At 41.7% G+C, this 23,338-nt stretch overlaps 1 protein-coding gene and 1 non-coding gene across 10 annotated transcripts in view; one reads left to right on the plus strand and one right to left on the minus strand.

The window, feature by feature from the left end:
• The window catches only part of POU6F2 (POU class 6 homeobox 2), a 491,407-nt gene that overhangs the window by 339,268 nt on the left and 128,801 nt on the right, over positions 1-23,338 (plus strand). For all 9 annotated transcript variants that reach the window (XM_054687489.2, XM_016957297.4, XM_016957300.4 and 6 more), the window contains exon 5: positions 22,613-22,983. In XM_054687489.2, coding sequence (XP_054543464.1) covers positions 22,613-22,983 — 371 coding nt within the window. The remainder of the gene's footprint in view (positions 1-22,612; positions 22,984-23,338) is intronic.
• LOC112209907 (small nucleolar RNA SNORA20) lies at positions 11,963-12,094 on the minus strand. The gene has a single exon (XR_002944896.1). It is a non-coding gene; the product is annotated as a small nucleolar RNA SNORA20 (small nucleolar RNA).

Below are 23,338 nucleotides of genomic sequence, written 5' to 3' on the forward strand. Positions count from 1 at the left end.
GCAAGAATCAGGAGCTCACCTTCCTTCTCAAGATAAGCCAGGTGCTTTATTCCAGAGCAGGAATTTCTTTTTCTCAAATCCCACCCTCTCCGCAGTAAGTTATCCTTTATGCTACAAGGAAGTAAGTGTCGCTGAGCTGCTTAACCTGGCCTTGCCATTGGAGGGGCAGTATCTCTCAGAGAACACCCTAGCTCAGTGGCATGTAAAACTGACTCCCCAGTCAGCTAAGCCTGCACAGAGGCTGCCGACATGATTGGAACTCGCCGATGGCTTGTAAAAAGCCAGCACACACCCAGAGGGAGCTGTGTCCTTTCTAAAGTGGATCCCTCTTTCATAGTCCATGTTGGCTTGGAAGTCATCACCGGTTGCCTGGAACATAGTAGGCTCTCAATAAATACATGGTGCCTGAACAAATGAAGATGTATTCACAACTCAGTTTTTGTGCCAAAGATATTTTTCAGTTTTAATAATTTATGGTCAAAAGCTAAGACATAATACATTACCATGGGGGTTTCTTTTCACTTACTTGTTTTATTGTAGACAAAATGGTTATTTAAAAAGAAGTTTTTGGAGGCCTTTCTAATTATATTCCTCATTGAATCATATATTTACAGGGATTTTAACTATTAGGTACAGAACTTCCTCCAGAATTCTAAGCCAATAAATGACCCACCTTGGCATAAGTGATTATTGGTTCAACATATATTCAAAATGTATCAGATAAACAATCCTACCTTCTTCTCTGTGTGCACTTGAGCAAATCATTCAGGGTCTCTGGGTCTCATTTTCTTTATTTCTCAAGGGTAAAATTGGGTTTGATGAGTTCCAAGGACCCTGACATCTCTAATTCTCATACATTTGGCAGAATGCTGGCAAAGGAATCCTCAAATTACTAGTCACTCTTTCACTGTGGTGAGCCTCTTAAAGACTTCACCCTTCATTTTCCCTTTCTTCCCAGCCTGACTGTCTCACTAGTAGGAAACGTTTTTTGCTTGGCACTTACAAGGGTTTTTTTCTCTCTCTTCCCACACTAACCCTATTGCTGTCTCATGGTTTGTAAATACTTCCAAAGAAACACATGCTCAAACACGTTGATAATTTACAGGCCAGCTACATATGCCACCAAACTGTTAGATTTTTGAGGGTAAGAAATATGCCTGATTTCTTGTGATATTTAGGCACCCAGCACAGTGCCAGGAAACCAGTAGAGACCAGCACTACTCACGTATGGACCAAGGACCCCTGCACCAGAAGCTTGTTTAAAGGCTGCCAATTCCTCAGCCCACTACAGGGTATGTAATCAAAATCTGCATAGGTGGGGCCCTGGAATCAGCATTTTTACAAGCACCCTTGGTGATCCCTCTGTACCCTGAGGCTTGATAGCCTCTGCAGTGCACAGTCAATAAATATGTGCTGAATACTGAATGAACATTTCCAAAGAAAGAGAAACTTACCCCTCTCCTCAACAAAGGTCCTAGACTCACAAAGACAACACCAGAGAGAAAAGGAGGAAAGGCACAGAAGAAAATACAGTGCACTTAACCCAGTAGTTCTTATGTGTCTGCTGCAAAAGAACCCTTCTGCTCTCTTAGGAAAAAAACAAAGCAAGGCTCAGTTCCTCTGAGGTTAGTGCAATCACTACATGACTTGTTCAACTCACTGTGGCCTTCAACTTATTCATTAGGGCTGGTTCTTCCCTTACCCCCAAATGACAACTCAAGGAAGTCCTGTAACATCCCAGGCTACTGCTAGGTAATATAAACACTACTTTGCTTTAATAAGTAGAACGTACAAACCCAGGTAATAGTCAAAACTCCAACTTGGGGCCAGGCGCAATGGCTCACACCTGTAATCCCAGCACTTTGGAGGGCTGAGGCGGGAGGATGGCTTGAGCCCAGGAGTTTGAGACCACCCTGGGCAACATAGTGAGACTCCATCTCTAAGAAAATTAAAAAATTAGTTGGATGTGGTGGTGCATGCAGGTACTAGAGGAGCTGAGGCAGGAAAATCACTTGAGCTTGGGATTTTGAGGCTGGAGTGAGCCATGATCACACCACTGCACCTCAATCTGGTGACAAAGGGAGACCCTGCCTCATAAACACAAAACAAAACTCCAATTTGATTTGAGGTTTCAGACCCCTTCACCTCCCACGTCCTACATGTCAACCAAATTGTAAGCAGAAAGCCTGTAACTGGGAAAGGGAATCTCTCTTTGTTCGCCACCTACAGTTTCAGCTCCTCCTCCTCTATCTTTAGTTTCTGACTCTTTCAGAGGAAAAGAAGCAGGGATGGTTTCTACTGATGGTCACTAACTACTGTTGGCTGGCTTCACGCTCACTGGACTTGGAGATATTTACAGATAACTCTTTCTGGGGGATGGTATTGTGGTTTTTTGGAAACCTCCCAATCCTGGCCTCTCAAATACAGATCCTTTAATGTGGGTGATGCCCTACCTCTAAATTCTGCATGCTGAGATATATTCACCTCTGCACGGGACTCTCTCAGACACAATCTCAGTGGGCCATGCTAGGGTTTTGTCACTCATGTGACCCACATCCAGCCCCGAGGAAATTCTCATGCAAGCCTCAAGTGCCAGCCACCAGGGCCACAATCTCTCCATAGCCTCCCTGTTAGAGCAGCTAACCAGCCTGTCTTTTTACCTGTGGCATTTTCCAACAAGAGGCCAACACAGGTCTGATGTGACTCCCTACTGCAGGGACATAAACCAGCTCCATGGAAGCCCCCTTTTCTTGGTATAAAATGAAGGGGAAAGAGTCCCTACTCCTTCAGAGAGTGGGACTCACAGAACACCAGTAGCTCTTTCCAAAATTACTATTTAAAATCATATTTCTGTATAATATAAACAAAGCATGAAGAGATGTCTACCTAATTCTCAGACATCCTCTATGCATCTTGTTTCAGCAATGCACTATAGTGTCTGATCTGAAGGCCCATAACAGAATGAGACTAGGCTAGACTATTTAAACATGACTTTAAGCCGGCTCAGAGGGTAACCTCCCATCAGATAATATGGCTTGCACCTTTAGCTCACTCAGAATGAACCTCCATGGGGCAGAGAGGCTTTAACTCTTCTCACCTGGGAGGTCCAGAGGCTAGATAAGAATTCTTAAGACCTGACTGAAGAGAATAAAAACCAACAAGTGGCCAGAGTTCCCTCAACCACCTGTGGCCCACCTTCCAGATTCTGAATCTCCATCAGAAGACCTACCTCTCCCCATCAATGGATGCCAGGAAGGGCCATATGTTTCAGGGACAGATGCCCTTCACCCGGACCTGTAGCCTGGTCCCCCGCAGATGCTGTCAGTCATCAGGTGGGTAGGTGTCTCTGGATGAACTTTAGAGGGGCCTGAAATTCCCTGAGAAATTATGTTAAATTTATAAGTATAAACACATCTCTCGGTAAAGGGTACATTTTTTTTTATCAGATTCTCAAAGGGGTTCATAATCCAAAAAGTGTTTTTGCAGCCCTGGAGTTTCAGCATGGTCTGAACTAGGACAATAGTGTTCTAATGTTGGCTAACAACTATTAATATAAAAGACATACAGTAGTTGCTGCTTTTCTGAGGGGGCACATGTTCCAACACCCCCAGTGGTTACCTGAAGCTGCAGATAGTACTGAACCCTCTATATACTATGCTTTTTCCTATTTATACATACCTATAAAGTTTAACTTATAAATTAGGTATAGTAAGGGGTTAACGACAACAACAATTTTTGGCCGAGTGCAGTGGCCCATGCCTGTAATCCCAGGACTTTGGGAGGCTAAGGTGGGAAGATTGCTTGAGGCCAGGAGTTGGAGACCAGCCTGGCCAACATAGTGAGACCCCATCTCAACCAAAAATTTAAAAAATTAACCAGGCATGGTGGCATGCACCTGTAGTCCCAGCTACTTGGGAGGCTGAAGTGGGAGGATCGCTTGATCCCAGGAGGTCGAGGCTGCAGTGAGCCATGATCACACCACTGCACTCCAGCCTAGGCCACAGAGTGAGCCCTTGGTCTCAAAAATAAATAAATAACAATTCTTCTATAACATAGTACAATTATAACATAACAATATATTGTAATAAAAGTTATGTGAATGTGGTCTCTCACTCCCTCTCTCAAAATACTGTAATCTTTTCAGACCACAGGTTACTGAAACCGAGGAAAGAAAAACCACAAGATAAGGGGGCACTACTGTGTGTACCATAACCAGGGCATCACTTCATTATACCTACTTTGTGTAAATGGGAGCAGAAGAGGCTGCCCAGAAAGAAGAGCTGAGCTTTGAAAGAAGGGTAGGATCATGACAGAGGGAAATAGAAGGAGGGGGAGCTAAGGGGTCATTTCAGAAAGCAGAACAAATCATGAGCAAAAGCCAGGTGTGAGTGTGAAATGACGTGCAGTGGGCAGCTAGAGTGTGAGGTTACACCCAGAAGAATGTTGGGAGCTAAAACCTGAAAGTGGGCTTAGAGCAGAGTCGTGAAGGGCTTTGATGTGAAGGGAGAGGATGTGTACTCTCTGGAGATGTGGGGAGACAGTGAAAATTATTAACCAAGAAGAAATATTGACATATCACCTTGTGCTTGAGCATTTGCATGTCTGTTTTCCCAGATAGGATGTGAATGAAGTGCAGGAAGGCAGAATCACAGTTGAAGTTATGTTTATAAGTTCAATTGTCTGCACATTCCCCAGCATAATGCAGGTGCTTAATAAATTTTTAGAGTAAGGAGAGAAGATGCATTGGAAGGAAGGGAGGAAAATGGAGGAGGAAGAAAGGAAGGGAGAGGGAGAAAGAGAAGTAGGGGAGGAGGGAGCTGTACTTTAAGAATAAACATTGTATATATTTATATATATATAGAGAGAGAGAGAGACAGAGAGAGAGAGAGAAAACAGGAGACTATTACATGAGTCCAGACAAACAATGAGAGGCTTCATGAAGTAGGTACCTTATAGTTTTGAGTTGCTATCTTGCCGTAAAACTCAAATTCTCATCCTCCTCTAAATAGCTTTTCTATAAACTGTTTGAAATTAGTGTTAAATGTTCTCATTCATTGTGAGTAGAAGGGATCTGTGTGTTGCTTTACCTGTCCTATTAGCGAATCTGTGCTCACCCATCCTATACTTTTGCCTGGTTCCCCTTAGGGACAGAGCATGCAATTGCAGATGGCCAGGAGTGGAGCGTGACCAGGGGAAGAGAAGTGAGTAACTGACCCATGGGCCTCACTTGCACCTTATGCTTTGGCCCTTCCGCCGCCTGCTCACTCAACAGGGCAACGTGTTTGTTATGCCTGGCTGACTTTTACATCCTGCCAGCCCAGACATACTAAAAACCTGACCTTCAACTCAAACCCTCTTAATCCATGTGCTCTATTATGTTTCTCTCCAGATTGAGTGGAATTTGGGTCAGCCCTTGGTTAGGATGACACTTTTCGCTCTTCTAAGATTATGATTTAATCTGTCCATCTCAGACCTACCTGCAGTACTTTTCTGTTTATCCAGATAACCTTTCAGGGCTCTCCAAGCTTGTCATTTCCTCTTTAACCACATTTCATATACATATTTCCTATTGAATTCCTATAGCACACCTTCAAATCCTGGATTCTTAGGCGGTGTTCATTCACTTCCTTTAATAACTTGCTAGTTCATAAACAAAATTATTTTACAGAATTTTTAGGATATGGCTCCAGATGCATCCAGATGGCTGCCTTGGCCTGTACAGTTATATATTTTCAAGAAAGGAACACAAGAATTTGATTTTTTAGAAAAATAAATCTATACCATTCCCCCAAATTAACTGCAGCTCCATGCAGGCTCAGAGGTCACGTGATTTATAGGTAGTCTCCTAGAACCCTGAGCAGTGGATCTTGTGAACCTCAGAAATTCTCCAGTGGTATCTCTACTTTTGTGAACTTAACCAAAGCAAGCACATGATACATGTTAGGTAGGAAGAATAAGCTGAAGTCATCAAGTGGCCAATCAAATTACAGCTCCCTACAATTATAATTCCTAATTATTTAGTGAACATCTGCTATATGCAGGTTGCTGAGAGAGAAGACAGGAAGATTTAAAAAAAAAAAAAAAGTCCTGCATAAAAATGGTTACCTTCTTTAGGGAGCTAGTTGGTAAAAGAACCATCCAGGGACACATTAATTGTGGTGCAATGCACAACAGGATGTCCCCTCATAGAATTTCAGGAGAGGGGGCAGTTCATTCTGGCTGCCATGGATCCCAGCAAGAGGACAGCTGCACTCAGCTCCAGTCCCCATGCAGGGTCATGTTGCCAGACCTTCTGGATGTGGGGTTGTGTTTTGTTTTGTCTTTAAGAAAAATGGACAATACATATTTTATGGAGGCTCTCCTGATTTTTTAGTCTTGTCAACCAATTCAAACTTTTTTCAAGCCCTGTTTCCATGTGTGGAAGTGGGACATCCCCGTCTGCTGGCTGTGGATGGCCATGGACCATCAGCTTCTACCTCTGGACTAGAAGTGAGGTTCTCAGAAGAGGTCAGAGTGTCTCTAGAAAAGTGGGTTGAAGTCAAAGTGCCCTCCCTCATTCTCTAATATTGGGCTGAGCACTATGGTTTAATTCCTTGGGCTGAGAGATATCATATTCCCTTCTTTAAAAAAATTAATAGGATCATCTTGTCTGTGTTTTACAAAGATAATTCTGGTGGCAGATGGGCACTTGGCAAATGGCTTGATAACATTAGTTAATTTAATAAATGAGAGAGAGAGTGAGGAAGGCAAGAGATTAGAGGTCAGTTAAAAGGCCCTTGCACTGCCAGACAAGGTGGCTCACACCTGTAATCCTAGCACTTTGGGAGGCTGAGGCAGGTGATCACCTGAGGTCAAGAATTCAAGACCAGCCTGGCCAACATGGTGAAACCTCATCTCTACTAAAAATACAAAAATTAGCCAGGCCTGGTGGCAGGTGCCTGTAATCCCAGCTACTTGGGAGGCTGAGGCAGAAGAATTGCTTGGACCCTGGAGTTGGAGCTTGCAGTGAGCCAAGATAGCGCAACTGCACTCCAGCCTGGGGACAAGAGCAAAACTGCATCTCAAAAAAAAAGAAAAAGAAAAAAAAAAGGCTCTTGCAGTGATGCGGACAAGACAAAATGAGGTTAAACAAAGGGAAATGAAAATGGAAAGGAAGTGATAAATATGGAAACCATCTGAGGGGCAGAGTGAGACCTTTGTGGAGGTCACTAATGTAGTTCACCAAACTTCCCTGGCTCTCCCGCTCTCTGAGAGTTGACACTTTGGCACTTCCTGGTCTCCTTGCATTCAAGTGGTGCCACGTGACCAGTGCTGGCCAGTGAGTTTCAAGAGAAAGTGATGGGGGCTACTTCTGGCCCAGAGCATTCAATTCTCACTCTCAAAAGCTCTCTTTCCTTCTGGTAATGTTCAAGATAGTAGGTGCTCCACCAGCTTGGCCACCTAAGTGACTACAATGAGCTGAGCCCCCTGATGATTTAGGACATGTAAAGAAGTAAACTGTACTGGGATGCTGAGGTTGCTTGTTATCGCAGCATAACCTAGCCTATCCTGACTGATCCATTTCTATTTGCCCCTTTTGTCCACATTGCAGTAGACAAAGTAAAAATAATACTATTTTACTTCTCATAAGCAAGACCAACCATCCTGGCAGAAATCCATGAGACATTTGCAGAAAACATTTGTAATCATATAGATGATGCAACCATATTACATCCTAGCCCCATTAATAGTCCAGCATTGTATTGTTTTTTATGAATTTTCTTAGGATTCTATTTTTGATGACCCTTTTCTCGCAGCAGAGTGTAGAATTAATGTAATTATTTTGTTAAAACTGTCAGTTGCCTTCTTTTTAGCTTAGTACATATGAAAGCCTTTAAAATGAATGTGTGAATTGAATGACTAATTTGCACATCAATACAAAATAACCAAATTACTCACCCAGTATCTTCATAATCCTACTGAAGAATTCTATTGTAGAGATGAAAAGAGAAAATAAGAGTGAGAATAATAATAATATTTATGATATGAGTAACTTTTAGCATTAACATGAGTAACATTTTGCTATACAATTAAAATCATTTTATTGCAGGTTTCTTCTCAAAGAATCTGGAACAGAATTACAAATCTGGCAAAGGTATATTTTGAATCCTATATCTCAAAATATAAAAAGAGATGTAGCTTAAGAGACAGTATTATCATTTATTGTGTATCCCAAGCAAAGCTAGGATCCATGTGGTCCTAGAATCATGTCTTAGATTTCATCTGTAAAGTGAGGAAATATATGCTATCTCCTCTTCTTAAAAACTAAGCAAGAGCCAATGAAGTAAGATCTGGAAACCCTTTTTGGCAACCCTGAAATTGTTGTATATGAACAAAATTGAATTGCCTGTTTAGGAAGTTTAAACTTCAGCCTAGATAAGAAAGATTCATGGCGATATGAGGGAAATTAAAGAGAGAACATAGTCAGATCCTTAAAAAGAAGTCTCTTGCTATATACTCCAGCTTCCACAGCCTTCTAAAGGAATCAGCCACTGCATCTTTGTCACTTAACTTTTTTTAATCTGAACTGACAGATCACTGGAGAATAACTGTAGGGAATAATCCCCACACTGGCACAGGGGATGGATTAAATCAACCATGAAAATAAGCACTGGCCCATGTGTCTGAAAGAAATTTGAGTGAGCATAGTGCTGTGTTTAAACCAGGCACAGTAGCCATTGAATTGTCTGTAATATTTTCTCCTACAAATCTCCATTTGAAGGAAAAGTCAAACACTGATGCTTTGAAAGCCGGGGTGCATCTTGCTTTGCTGAATTTAAGGAATTATTTTATTAACACAGGAATATAAACTGAGCATACTTCTCCCTTACCCCATACCGGTAGCATAATTTTTAGTGAATATGGCTTATGGGTTCTCTTCTACCTTAATTTTTATAAAAGTAAAAATATCCCTGGAAAACCCATGCTCAATAAATGTTAGCTCTAATTTTAAACCTTTTAACCTCCAAGGTGGATTGGCCTTCTAAGAAGTCATCAAAGATGTAAATAGGTCTTTTTCACATTAATGGAGGAAAAATAATGGGATTGAATGTGAGCACTTTTGTGAGCTGCTTCCTATCTCACCCAAATGTATATTCTGTCCTTAAACTCATTTGGTTTCAAGAAGACAGTGAGGCATAGACAGTGAATCTCAGATTTCTAGAAAAACAACAACAACAACCACTTGGTTATCCATGTATTGGAGAATTTGCAAAGCACGAAGAACCGTTATCCAAGGAGAGTCCCATTGTTTCTGCCATGTTCTTCACCAATCCTCTGCCAAACTCTGTAAGGAAAGAATACTACTAGTTCTTGTGCGAGGGCAAGATTCTCTGATGGATAAATTTGGTCCCATCTGCTGAGCAAACAGATTTCAAATCAAGAATCAATGTTTCCATAAACAGTCTATGGATTCCTTGCAGGTTATCCAAACATCAATTAAGCAAAATCAAGGAACATGTAAAATCTATCCACCAGAATTAAGTCAAAATGCCCACTCAAACCCTAGGAGTTCTAATTTGCTATTGCATTAACACCTGGAAAATACTTGAAATTTGATGGGAAAAGGCAGAAGAGGGTTATTTAAATTTTTTGTCTTAAAGAAGATCTTGTTAAAATGTTTAGTATTGATAGAACTGCATTTTCTTCTTTAACTCATGCTGTAGGCTTATTCGAGGAGCAGAATTTTCATACCAAGCTCCTCACAGCTGAAAATCCATAACAATGATGCTTTCCCAGAGCCTGGGGAGAGTTCAGCTAAGCCCCAGGTTGTCCTAGTTGGTCAGAAAAGTCCCAGCTCCAGTTTCCCACCTTTGCACACTTTAAGACCCTATTTTGTATTTCTTTCTCCTTTCCTACCAGACTATCTGAAATACTTTGCCTTCATGAAAACTGCATTTATTAAGAAATTCAGGACAGGCATGGAGGCTCACACCTATAATCCCAGCATTTTAGGAGGCTGAGGTGGGCGTATCACAAGGTCAGGAGATTGAGACCATCCTGGCTAACACTGTGAAACCCCGTCTCTACTAAAAATACAAAAAATCAGCCTGGCGTGGTGGCGGGTGCCTGTAGTCCCAGCTACCTGGGAGGCTGAGGCAGGAGAATGGCGTGAACCCAGGAGGTGGAGCTTGCAGGGAGCTGAGATCACGCCACTGCACTCCAGCCTGGGTGACAGAGGGAGACTCTGTCTCAAAAAAAAAAAAAACAGAAATTCATATGCACATACCCACTTAACACATATTTATATTTTAACACCTTTATATTTTTTATCAATCAAGGATGTTTATTACCTTCAAAGTTTCTCTTCAGTGTGAATTCACCAGTTTCATCACACTGGATAAGCTTGACATATGGATTAACACATACAATCTTATTAGGGGTAAACAAGAATATCAATAGGCAAGGTAGGTATGGTGGTATATGCCTGTAGTCCCAGCTACTCTGAGAGGATTGCTTGAGTCCAGGAGATCAAGGCCAGGCTGGGCAACATAGTGAGACTCCCCACTCTAAAAAAGAAAAAGAATTTTGTTATGTTTATTTTATATTGAAAATAGTTCATCATGTTCTCCAGAGATCCTAATATAAAATATATAAATCATATATATATAAAATTCTGTGTACATATATATATAGACATATGTATAAAATTTCTTCATTTGTAAAACAGTCATGTCTGACAACAAAGACAGTGACACCTTCAGGTTATTTCTAAGTGGACCCCCCCCCAATAATATTAGTTCCATATATGTATGCATTAGTTTGTGTCAAAAAAAAAAAAAGATGGTGTTCCAAGGTCAAATGAGTTTGGTCAGTATTGGATAGAAAATGTTAATTGGGTTTCTTTTTTTTTTTTTTTTTGAGACAGAGTCTTGCTCTGTCGCCCAGGCTGGAGTGCAGTGGCATGATCTCGGCTCACTGCAACCTCCGTCTCCCAGGTTCAAGCAATTCTCCTGCCTCAGCCTTCCAGGTAGCTGGGACTACAGTCACGCACCACCACACCCAGCTAATTTTTGTATTTTTAGTAGAGATGGGGTTTCACCATGTTGGCCAGGATGGTCTCAATCTCCTGACCTCATGATCCACCCGCCTCGGCCTCCCAAAGTGCTGGGATTACAGGCGTGAGCCACCGCGCCCGGCCGAATCGGGTTTCTTTAATGCTGAAATTCTAGCCATTAATATTCTAATGCTCACTGGATTTCCAAAAATAGGATGAAACATGCAGGATCTCCCAAATAAATTTTTTGGCCATTGGACACTTGTTTTTCATGGAACATATGTGACACTAGCATCCTGTGGAATAGTCCTAGGGAATATTTCTTAATCTATCAGGAACAAATGTCTATTGTTGACTTTTCAAGAGAAGGTTCATGCCACAGTTGGTATCATCAGTGGAGCCAAAGATGAATTTGGTCCTGTATAGGGTCTAGATCTCAGCCTATGGCAAGAAACTCAATTTAATTAGTGTCCTAGGCTGGATCAGAATATCACAATGCTGACTCAAACTGAAGAAGATAGATTATAAAACCAGAATGCCCATTTTAATTTACAAAGAGAAATGTAATTGTCAAGTGGCGCTAATATTATTGCCCTTTGATCAACACCTTCTCTGCTTGTAAAGGACAATTCCATGAAAATCCTTATCTTGTCAGAAGGTTGCAAGATGAGTATAAATACAGGACTTGACATGTCAATTTATTCAGAGATATAATGGCCACATGTGTCTACACAGTGGGATATGCCTGCCAGCTGGACCAGATAGGGCATGGCCTCCGACCACCACTCCAACCTCAGAATTGGCTTCTGTGATGCCGTCTTTCTGTACTTCCCGTAATGACTAACCTTCATCTGATAGACACTTAGTTTCTGTCAATATGTTAAAACCTTCACCAGTTCAAGGATATTTAGATATACTAGACAGAAACAATGTCTAGTCCATGCAGAAGAGATGAAAACGATTACTTCATCTCAATTTACAGTGGCTCAATATTATTTTATCCCATGTGTATAATTGCTCATATCACAGTGAGACTATAAGCAGCAAATAAATGGGAAGCCATCTGTGTCTTTAACATGGCTTGGTGTAATATATATATTCTATATAACATTGTAAATCTGTATAAAATATAATTACATGGTATATATTATTGTAAATATATATAATTGTATAATATATAATAAATATAATAATATATTATTATTATATGTCTGTGTATATGAGACAGAAAGCAAGCCAAGAAGACCTGATACGATTGTGCTTTCACCAACCCATTATAAATTTGCTCCATGGAAATTCATAGCTTGCCTCTCTGAGGGCAATTTCTACTTTCTTAAGAGTACTTTAACATGGCCTGTTACATAGTGTAAACACCTCTGATAATAGTTTTAAAATATATACTTTGATTCTTAGAAGTCATTTGATTCTTAGGCACCGAAGTCACCGCCCCCTTACGGAAAGTCAAAATGTTTTGGAGTTTATGCCCCGTCCCCAGCTGGAATCAATGATTCACTGGTGTTGGGAGAAGTCAAGGGAATAGAGGGACTCTGTGAGGCAGGATAAACCTCAAGGTGTCATTTATGCTTCAGAGCTCCCTGGAATCAGGATGAGGCTGGGACTTGCCCTGAAATCCTGTCTTTGCTTGGCTTCTTGCCCTCCCATCCTGCTGTCCTCACTCCCCTCCTGGTTTTTCTTGGGAGCCCTTCTTTAAATCATTTGCACTCAAATCCTTAGATCAGAGTCTGCATCTGAGAGAGTCCAATTTAGGAGACTTACTTTATAAGGTTGTTGAGAAAACCGATGAAGAAATTAACGTCAAATACTTAAAACAGTGCCTAAAACATAGGAATTTGCTGTTATCATATAAAATGTAGCCATAGTTTTGAAACTAATTTTTGTTTAAATTTTTTATCAATGTAATACATGCATGTGGTTAAAAATCAATTCAATCCACAAGGCTTCTGAAAACATGCTAAGTTCTCAGCCATCCTCCTCTCCACCCTCAGGATTACTCCCCAGGAGAATCACATTTAACCATTTCTGGTTTTAGGCTTTATGAGTTTACCTCCGTATTTCCAAAGACTTCCAGTTTATCTCTGTCTTTTATTAACTTGATATATCATCTGTTCATTCCCTGCTATGGAGTATGAGGGTTTAGTTCACTTACAACATCTCTCACTCTCTTTTTCTCCCTGCTCCAAAGAGAAGCATAGCACTATTTTTAGTTAACTGTATAATTTTAAGTAACATGTTTAAGTCTCTATTTGTTCTGTCAACTGCAGAGCCATCTCTTTACTCTCCACGTAGTACCCCAGTCCTCCCTTCCCCTCCTCCCTCCCACCAAGCGTTCCCTTCCACATGGTCAAGGATGATAGCTTTTGTGTTCTCGTGAAATCTTTCATGCTTTGTTTATAGGTTGTTCCAAAAATTGCAAGTCAGTAAACACTCTTGACTTTAATATGGCTACCTTATTATTTCCTGCAGAGCCAAAAAAATACGCAGTGATCAAGTATTCCTCTCAGTGTGGATTTTAGTGCCACTCAAAGAAAACACCCAAGTGCATCATCCTTTCATACGCCACCAAATGCTCAAAATCACACCACGTTTTACTTTCAATTAAGTTATTTATTTTAATTGACATTGAAATTGTACATATTTATGGGTTACCATTTGATATTTCCATGCGTATCTATGTTGTATTCATTATTTCGTGCATTTATCATTTTCTCTTCTAGCTACTTTGTAATGTACAATACCTTACTGTTACCCAGTCACCCTACTGTGCAACAGAACACCAGAACTTACTCCTCCTATCTAATTTTAAGTCTGTACCCATTGACCAAGCTTTGCCTCTCCTCCCCTGACCCTTCCCCACTCTCTGGTAAACACTGTTCTACTCTCTGCTTCTATGGCTTTTCTTTTTTAGATGCCACATATGAGTGAGATCATGTGATATTTGTCTTTTTGTGTCTGGTTTATTTCACTTAACATAATGTCCTCGGGGTTCATTTATGTTGCTGCAAATGACAGAATTTCATTCATTTTATGGCTAAACAGTATTCTGTTATGGATATGTACCACATTTTCTTTATCCATTCACAGTTGCTGGACACTTAGGTTGATTCCATATCTTGGCTGTTGTGAATAGTGCTGCAGTAAACATGAGGGTACAGATGTCTCTTTGACTATATTGATTTGTCTTTGTATATACATCTAATAGTGGGATTGCTAGATCATATAGTAGTTCCATTTTAGACTTTTTGAGGAACCTCTATGCTGTTTTCCACAAAGGCTGTCTTAGTTTGTAATCCCACCAATAGTATGTAAGTATTCCCTCTTCACGTCCTCACCAACGCTTGTTTTCTGTCTTTTAGATAATAACCATTTTAACGGAGTGAGGTGGTATCTCACTCCAGTTTTGTTTTGTTTTGTTGTTGTTGTTGTTGTTGAAATGGAGTCTCGCTCTGTCACTCTGGCTGGAGTGCAGTGGTGTGATCTCGGCTCACTGCAACCTCCACCTCCTGGGTCCAAGCGATGCCTCAACCTCCCGAGTAGCTGGGACTACAGGCACACACCACCACGCCCAGCTAATTTTTGTATATTTTTTAGTAGAGACGGGGTTTCACCATGTTGGCCAGGCTGGTCTCGAACTCCTGACCTCAAGTGACCTGGCCGCCTCGGCCTCCCAGAGTGTTGGGATTACAGGCGTGAGCCACCGTGCCCGGCCTCGCTGTGGTTTTGAAAGGCATTTCCCTGATAAGTAGTACATCACATTTTATTGCACAATTGGTTTATGTTTGTTTCTCTTATTGTTTCTTATAAAACCATGCATTTGTTTCTTATGCTGTTTGTTTGTTTTGCCAGAAATTTCTTATTGCCCTTCCTTTTGAAATCATTATTATTAGTATTATTATAAAAAGAAATGTGTATCTTCTTTAGGAAGTGGCTAGCATCTTTTCACTTCTTACTTTTTCTTCAGCATTGAATCCAACAGTTTTTCTCCTGGAAGCTCAATGACTTCTTGTTCTAATTTGGAACAGCTGCTTCATATTTGGATTGTGACTTTCCCCAACAGCTTTGATTTTTCCTGAATTTTCTTGTTTCTTTTTTCACATTCTCAGATTCTTCCAAAATCTGAGATATTTTTTCATTACTATGGAATCCCCCTTTTTTCTGCAGATTTTTCCCCTTACAGCCTCTGCCCCTATGCTCTGCTGTGGACTGGCTGCTGTCTAGAACTGCTGTACAGCTGTCGCAGCGGGGCTCCCTTGTGTTGCTCTCTTGAGTGACTTCAACGCTGTTTCCTGGGTCCTTTGTCTTCCTCTTCCTTAGTTCATAACCTTATTTTGCTGAAGTACCTATTCAACTTTGTAAGAAAAAGTATGTAAGGATAAAGTTATGTAAAGAGAAGATGTCTAAGTCTTTGTAAGTTCCAAAATGGGCCTTCCTCTGTTCTGGCCCTGGCCAGACAGTTGAGCTAGCAATAGAATTCTTGGTGGGAGATAACTTTCTCTCAGAACTTTGAAGGCATTGGTCCTCTGATTTTAGCTATATAGTTTTGCTATTGAGAGGTATGATAGCAGTTTGATTTATGTTTCTTTGTATGTGGCCCTTCATTTTCTCTCCAAAATCTTTTTGGATTTTAAAAGATCTTTATCTTTGGTGTCCTGCAGTTTCATGGGGGAATAGTCTAGGTGTGGATTGTTTTTCTTTCATCTTGGTTGGCACTCAGTAGACAACTGGAAGGACTGGGAAAAGCAATGGAGAGCTCAGTGTTTTGGGGTGAGATTGTAGGCTGACTGGCTTTTTTAGGGTAAGTGAAAGGAGAAGCACTTTACTTTGGGGTACCCACATCCACATTAGAATGTTTTCCCAATTTCTTTCTCTTACTTTTTTGAGATTTTAGGCCCAGATGGGGTTATTCTGCAGGTAGAAATAGTGGGGAAGTCAGCTGTTCCATAAAGAGACCTCAGCAAGCACCCCCTGGGAACTCATGGGGGACTTGCCACCTCTGAGTGCTTAGCCCCCGCCCCCAACACTTTGCTGAGCAGGTGCAGCTCCCCTGGGGTAGTCCTGCATAGCTTCTACATTCTACTTTACATCCTTTGCTTTTTATCTTTCCTATTTAATGAGGTATCTAAAAGCTAATATTAGGTCTCAGACTTAACCTGTCCTAAAACATTCCAGTAAGGGTGTGCCCTAAAATGTCAACAAAGGCGGTAGTGGTTGGTGAATTCCCCTAATTTCCAAAACAAAAGGCACTAAAGAACACTGGGTGATTTCCAGATGTCTATTTCTTTTCTTTACAACCAATCATCTTGTTTCAATTTTTTTTTTTCTAATGGCAGAACAATTTGTTTAAAAGAAATAGTCTCATGCCGGGCGTGGTGGCTCACACCTATAATCCCAGCACTTTGGGAGGCTGAGGCAGGCAGATCATGAGGTCAGGAGATTGAGACCAGCCTGGCTAACATGGTGAAACCCCATCTCTACTAAAAATACAAAAAATTAGCCTGGCACAGTGGCACGCGCCTATAGTCCCAGCTACTCGGGAGGCTGAGGCAGGAGAATCGCTTGAACCCGGGAGGCAGAGGTTGCAGTGAGCCAAGATTGTGCCACTGCACTCCAGCCTGGGTGACAGAGTGAGACTTTGTCTCAAAAATAAATAAATAAATAAATAAATAAATAAAAATAAAAATAGTCTCAGTGTTGGGGAGCTGCATTTGCAAGCTGATCTGGTTGAAAGTCAAGGGAAAAGTCGCACTTCCCCACTTGCTGCAGCTCCCTGTAGGGCTGCTAGGAGCCCCAAGGGTAATGGTTCCCAATCCCCTGAGGTAGGTCTTTAGAATGCAGATTTTGCCCTACTCTCTGGAATCTAATTTCCTTACAAGCTCCCTTGGTGATTCTGGTCCACAATTTGAGATAGGCTGCTAGAGTTGGCAGAAACAATCAACCTAAGAAAGAAGCTTGGGTGGCTCAGACAATACAAGGAAATGTGTAGGGATGTTTTCATTGGAAGAATTTATCTCTTTATTTTCCCCTGACATCTCAAGAGACACTTAGATCTCTGCCTTAAATGCAAAAGAAGCAAAACGACAGATTAAGGACATGTGTTGCAATACTTCTGGAGCTGATAACACTGACCATATGCAAGATGGTCACACATCATAATCTCTGAGGCAGAATTGACTTTGCTTGTTTTTGACATTGTTGCCAAGAATAAAGGCAGAATTCTGGGTACACATGAACATAAAAATAGAAATAATAGACACTGAGGACTCCAAAACAGGGAGGATTGGAGGCATATGACAAATGAAAAATTACCTCTGGAGTACAATGTTCAATATTTGAGGAATGGGTACATTAGAAGCCAAATTACCACTATTATACACAATCGACTCACGTAACAAACATGCACATGTACTTCCTGAATCTAAAATTTGAAAAATTAAAAAAAAAAAAAAGAATAAAGGCAGACCCCCCAGCAAGTTTTCACCTTCTACACTTTTTCAAAATCCCCAGTCCGCAGCCATCTACCTTTTCCCATCGACTTTGCACAACTTCCATCTGCGGGTGCAGGCTAGGGATACCCTTACTGGGGACGCCAGAAGGGGGTTCTGATTTGCATCCTTGGTTCAGCTCCCTGAGATATTCTTACCTAATGGGCATGTGTGGATGTTCCATTTACTAACTCAGATTCCTCCTTTTGGGATGTTCAAGATTCCTGTTTTTTCTTCTTCTACAGATCTTAGTGGGGAGCAAAAGCACACAATAAATACAGAGTTAGGGAGGCAAAGGCTACATCAGGGAACACAGGTTTTTCCATGGGCCCATTGATTCTTTACAACCGGGGCTGATCTGGGAGTTGCTTCCCCCAGTTAGGGACAAATCCAGCTGGGGAAATCTTAGATGCCACCCCGGAGATACTCGAGACAATATGTCACAGAGTTCTGTGGACAAGGTAAACTGATGCCTATTTACTTTCCTTAAACTGGCACCAAGCCTGAGCACAGAGCTGCTGCTGCCCTATGTCTAAGCATGGAGGAGGCATTTTCTTACCATCAAGGTAAACTAGTGGTATGAATAACATGTACCATGGCCCTTCTCCACCTCCCTTCCATTCATACCTCTCACCTCCCTTCCTGCAACCACTCTGTTGCTTATAATAACAGCCATGTTTCTCGTTCCTTATAATAACTCGTGGCTCATACTCAAATTAGCATCTTTATCTTTGAAACACACATTTACATTTCTCATCAGCAGGCTTTAAACAAATGATTTGCCTGCAGTAGGGCTGAGGTACAACTGTACACTTTCCCAGGAGCTGAACAAGCAGACCCTTCAATTTAGGCTCAGTAATGAGATACCTGAGCCACCTCTTCTCACAAGCACAGCCATGGAGCGCATCTTTCTGCACGTGAGCAGTCTTCTGTGATCAAACCCTTAGGAGAAAATTGGTTGCCTCATCATTACAAATAATCCTGTCACGTAAGAGGTTTTGGGAAGTGCCCAGGGTATTCACTGGCTGTGTAAACTTGGGAAGGTCACTTAACCTTTCTGAGACTGAGTTCTATATGTATAACATGGCAGTAACACCATCTATCCATACAGTTGTCTTGAAAAGCTAATTCATCATATTAAATGAAGGTATCTTCAAACTGTGAAGCACTGACTTACTTTTAACCCAAATTTCCTTGGCTGTTCTGTGCCTGCTCAGTGTCCAGCTTCCAAGTCTTCCCCAGCATTTCTCGAAGCCACTGGGGTGGGGTCTTGTGTGCACCTGAAAATGAGTCCACAGTTCCCAACGCCCTGCCCTGCCAAACCTGTGCCTTTCCAGTGGGCACAATGTGTTTCTCCCTGTGCCGGCATCCTGGCCAAGGCTCTCCTGTGGCTCCAACAGGACAGCCCTTGCTGGTGGCTGCCCTGACCCCTCAGGACCATAAAGCCATGAAGAGCAAAGGAGAAGTATGCTCTTGCCCTTTGGCTTCCCAGGGCAATGTAACTTGGTCCCCAGTGTGTGAATATAGACAAACAGCTCTTTTCTTGTAGTATGATACACATAACATACAACTTGCCACTTTAACTATTTAACACTTTATTAAATCTATTTGAACTATTAACTAAATGTATGATTCAGTGACATTAAGTATATTTTCAGTGTTGTCCAACCATTTCCACTGTCTAGTTTCAGAACTATTTCTTCACCTTAAAAGGAAACTCACACCCACTGGCATCTCCTCCCCATCGCTTCCACCTTCAGAGCCTGGCATCCACTCCTCTGCCTTCTGTCTCTATGGACTCACTTATTCTGGACATTTCATATAAATGAAATGTGGCCAAGGCTGTCTGGCTTCTTTCGCTTAGTGTCATATTTTCAAGGTTACTCTTCTTGTTTTTCCTTGGTTTTCTTTCTCTCCTTAGGACCAGGCTTGCACCGGGGGGCTGGGATGAGGATGGGTTTGGATAAGCATTACCACAAGGCTTCTTTCCAGGATTCCTGGTCACTTTCAGTGATAAGCCCTGCTGCTTCCTTCCTCCTCAGCGTGGGTTTTTTGCCCTCTGTAAACATATCCAGATGAGTCTACTCCAGCTCCCAGACATACCCAGAGGTATGTGAACAGCAGTGAGTAATGGCTGTGCTCCTTCCTAATAGGCTTTCACACCCAATCCACCAGTTTGCCAGCCATGCCCACATTTGCCTGAGCCTGAGAAGTCCAAGTAAATGCTGAAGTGGAGATGCTGACTAGAGTGCTTATAATAGTATGATCTTATATTTTGGCATAAAGTAGGTTAGGATGTTGCTAGAAATCCTACTTTCTTTAGCATTTGAGCACCATTTTTCTTTCTGTACATTGCTAAGTATAGAACACATTTGTATTTTTCCAGAATCTTCCACAGACTTGCTTTTCAAGTGCTTTTGACTTTTCTTGTGTAAATCCCATCCGATATAATTCTGATACCTCTGATGATGTGGCTCCGTTTATGTGTAGGGGTTTACTGAGGAAACTTTTAACAAAGATTCAATATGAGAAATTGTTTACAATTTACAGCTAATATATAGAAACTGAACAAATTGAGAAATGCAGGATTCTTGGCTTCTTTGTCATATTAAATTATTTATTTGGGAAGTTTCAAGACACGGCTTTACCGTAACTCTCTCTTCTCTCTAGGAAATTTGGTTTGATGAAATTTTGTTTTGTGTTTTTTTTTCAAAAATTTAAAGTAAATTTTCAGAATGTATTTCTGTGTATCCCTTTTCCTTTCATAGCTGCTGTTTCTGCAGTTAAATTTTACATTTAACATTGGCCTATGTCGTGCATAGTAACAAGACAGAGAGGAAACCATCATAAAAGGGAATAAATACCAGGGAAGAAAGTAAAGTCTTTAACCTTCCCTGCTTAGGGTCAGAATTTTACCCCAACAAGCATCATTTTATCTGCAAACATTCTTTGTAGTTCAAATATTAATACATCCTTGAACCTTCCTAACTGTACTCATCTTATTTTCTCATTCTTCTCTGTCCTATTTCACTACGCTTTACACAATGAGCCACTTCGATGCACTATATTTTCACATTTTTTAACTCTCATTTTCATGTTAGTGTGTAGGTGGCTTTGGTGTTTTTCAGACCCAAGTTACGTTCATATATGCCCCTCCTGCTTTCCTTTGCATCTGGTATATACCTGAACATATTTAATTCTGTATTATTTTTTGCTTGCAGATGTCAAATTAGTCTATGTAACTCAAAGGCTTAGGTTTATGCCTTTCCAGTCAAGCTGCTGTTATGGAAAACAAATACCCAAGCAATATGAACTTAGGGATATGGAGGAAGGGAGACATATTTGGGACCAAGGCTCATTAGTAGGTTAGGGTCTGCTGCACCTACCCGTCTGCCAACATCTATCTGCCAATATTCCCAGACTTTCCTGTTTCTAAATGCTGATTTAGATAAATGCTTTTCTAACCAAAATGAAGCAGTATGGTATTTAAGTCAACCATGGAAATAAGCATTGACATATGTGCCCCCACCTGAAAGACATCAGGTTAGGTTTGATTTGAATCAGGCAGGAGGCCAGATGCAATCAAGTCCCTGAAGTCTGGAACTCCACCAGAAGAAGAGATCAGGCTCCCCTGCCCCAGGATCCTCCAGACTGCAGAAGATCTGGGGAGGTCAGAACTGAGCAGGGCTCCCAGATCTTTGATAAAATGTGATTTTGTAAACTAGAAGAAAGGGGGAAATGGCAAAAGCAGGCCTTTCTCTAAAAGGTCTAATAAACGGGATGATGCCGGGGTACTTTCCAGGCCTCCCTCATGCCATCTCTATCTCTACGATCACATCACAAGCCCCAGAGCACCCTGGCTCTACACGCAAGGCAGGCCACACACTGGACTGCTTGCATAGACCTAGAGCAGTTCAGTGGCTCAGTGAGGACTTGCTATCCCAACTGGACCAAGTTGGAAGCCCTACATGGTATGTGAGATCACGGAATTGGTATTTGATACCCCTGGAAATGGTTGCATCGTCATTTCACCAATACAGCTACACTTTCCTCTAAGGCCTGTGGGTTTGACATTGATCCTTATATATTTATTTGTTCGTGGGCTTGTTAGAAAGCTTTTAGATTGAGATTTAGGCAAAAAAGAAAGTGAACTTGGTTTTTAGCTGTAAATTTCTCTAGACCATTCTTAGGTCAAACTAACCAGCTTCCTGCTGCAGAAATTGTTCAGTGCTACATGGGCATGTGAGAACAAATTTTGCGTGCTCAGTGCTAAGACACTTTCTCCCACCAACTCTACCTTTCTCATAACAAGATCTTAAAAGATGATTTCATTCCCTCAGTCCTTAGGTGCTGTCCTGTCCTTAGGTGCTGATGTCTAATCACCACACTGTTTGGTTCAGTCACCTGCTATCATCCTTCCAGTTTAGGGGTTCTGTCTCTTTAATCAGCAGGCAAAAAATTCAGACTCAGGCTTTTGACCCTGCAAAATGGAGAAGCATGTACTGCTTTTGAATTAAAAAAAAAAAAAAAAAACAGTTAGAAATTTGACACTAAGACATCTAAGCAACTGGGTGGAGATCTGAAGTAGCAAGTGAAAATGATACCATTAATGATATTGATGATGGATGAAAAGGCAATTGCAAACAATTGGTTTTTTGTTCTTAACTCCAGTCAAACACTTACCAAAACAACTAAACTGGTTGGACTTCAACAATCTAAATGAAATCTTGAAGCATGAATGTATTTCCCATGCAGTATGGAAAGGAAGAGAGAGAGAAAGTAGTTAAAAAACAATCTCCATTCCTACCACACACCTTTGGCTTGCATTGTTCACCACCTTTTAAAGTAATGCCTGATGTGTTATATGCTGGTCCTCCAGAAATTCTAAACTTTCCCCAGAAGTGACCTTTGTTCTCCCAGTGCCTCACAACCCTCTTAAATACCAAAGAGCTTCAGGGGGCAAGGACAAGAATTTTCTAAAGGAAACCCTTCTCCGCTTGCACTGGACAGGCTGTCAAGACCCAGCAAGACACTTTGTCATGTTATCTCACTCCACATTCGCTTTCTCTCCTTGTAGCTACCTCATCCCTGAACTCCCAGCTCCAGCAGCTCCAGCTCCAGCTCCAGCAGCAGCAGCAGCAGCAGCAGCAGCCTCCCCCGTCAACCAACCAGCACCCGCAGCCAGCCCCACAGGCGCCCTCGCAGTCCCAGCAGCAGCCGCTGCAGCCCACCCCACCCCAGCAGCCACCACCCGCCTCTCAGCAGCCGCCAGCTCCTACATCTCAGCTGCAACAGGCGCCTCAGCCCCAGCAGCACCAACCCCACTCCCACTCCCAGAACCAGAACCAACCATCTCCAACCCAGCAGAGCTCCAGCCCCCCGCAGAAACCCAGTCAGTCTCCAGGACATGGCCTGCCTTCACCGCTCACGCCACCCAATCCTCTACAGGTATGCTCCCCGTGCTTCCCGTCTGCCCCTAGGAGCACCAAGGACCTTTCCATGGGGTGGTGCCATCCCCAAAGGCAGAGGGACCGCAAAACTTAGCATCCAGTTCTGCAGCATCTAATTCAAATTGATCTCTTAGACATAGGGAAGAAGAAGCAACTAGAAGGCAACTGGGGATGCATGTAAACGAAACAAATAGAAGCCCATTTCTGTTGCCCTCCAAAGGATAAATGTTATCTGTTTCCTTCTGTGAGAGGCCAGCACTATAAGTGCATTTGGAGCCTGTAATAATTCCATTTTATGATACTTTTTGAAGGCAGCAAAGATAGCATCCAATTAAAATTATTACTAGCACAGT

The sequence above is a fragment of the Pan troglodytes genome, chromosome 6 (genome assembly GCF_028858775.2).
Source record: "Pan troglodytes isolate AG18354 chromosome 6, NHGRI_mPanTro3-v2.0_pri, whole genome shotgun sequence".
Classification (NCBI taxonomy): domain Eukaryota; kingdom Metazoa; phylum Chordata; class Mammalia; order Primates; family Hominidae; genus Pan; species Pan troglodytes.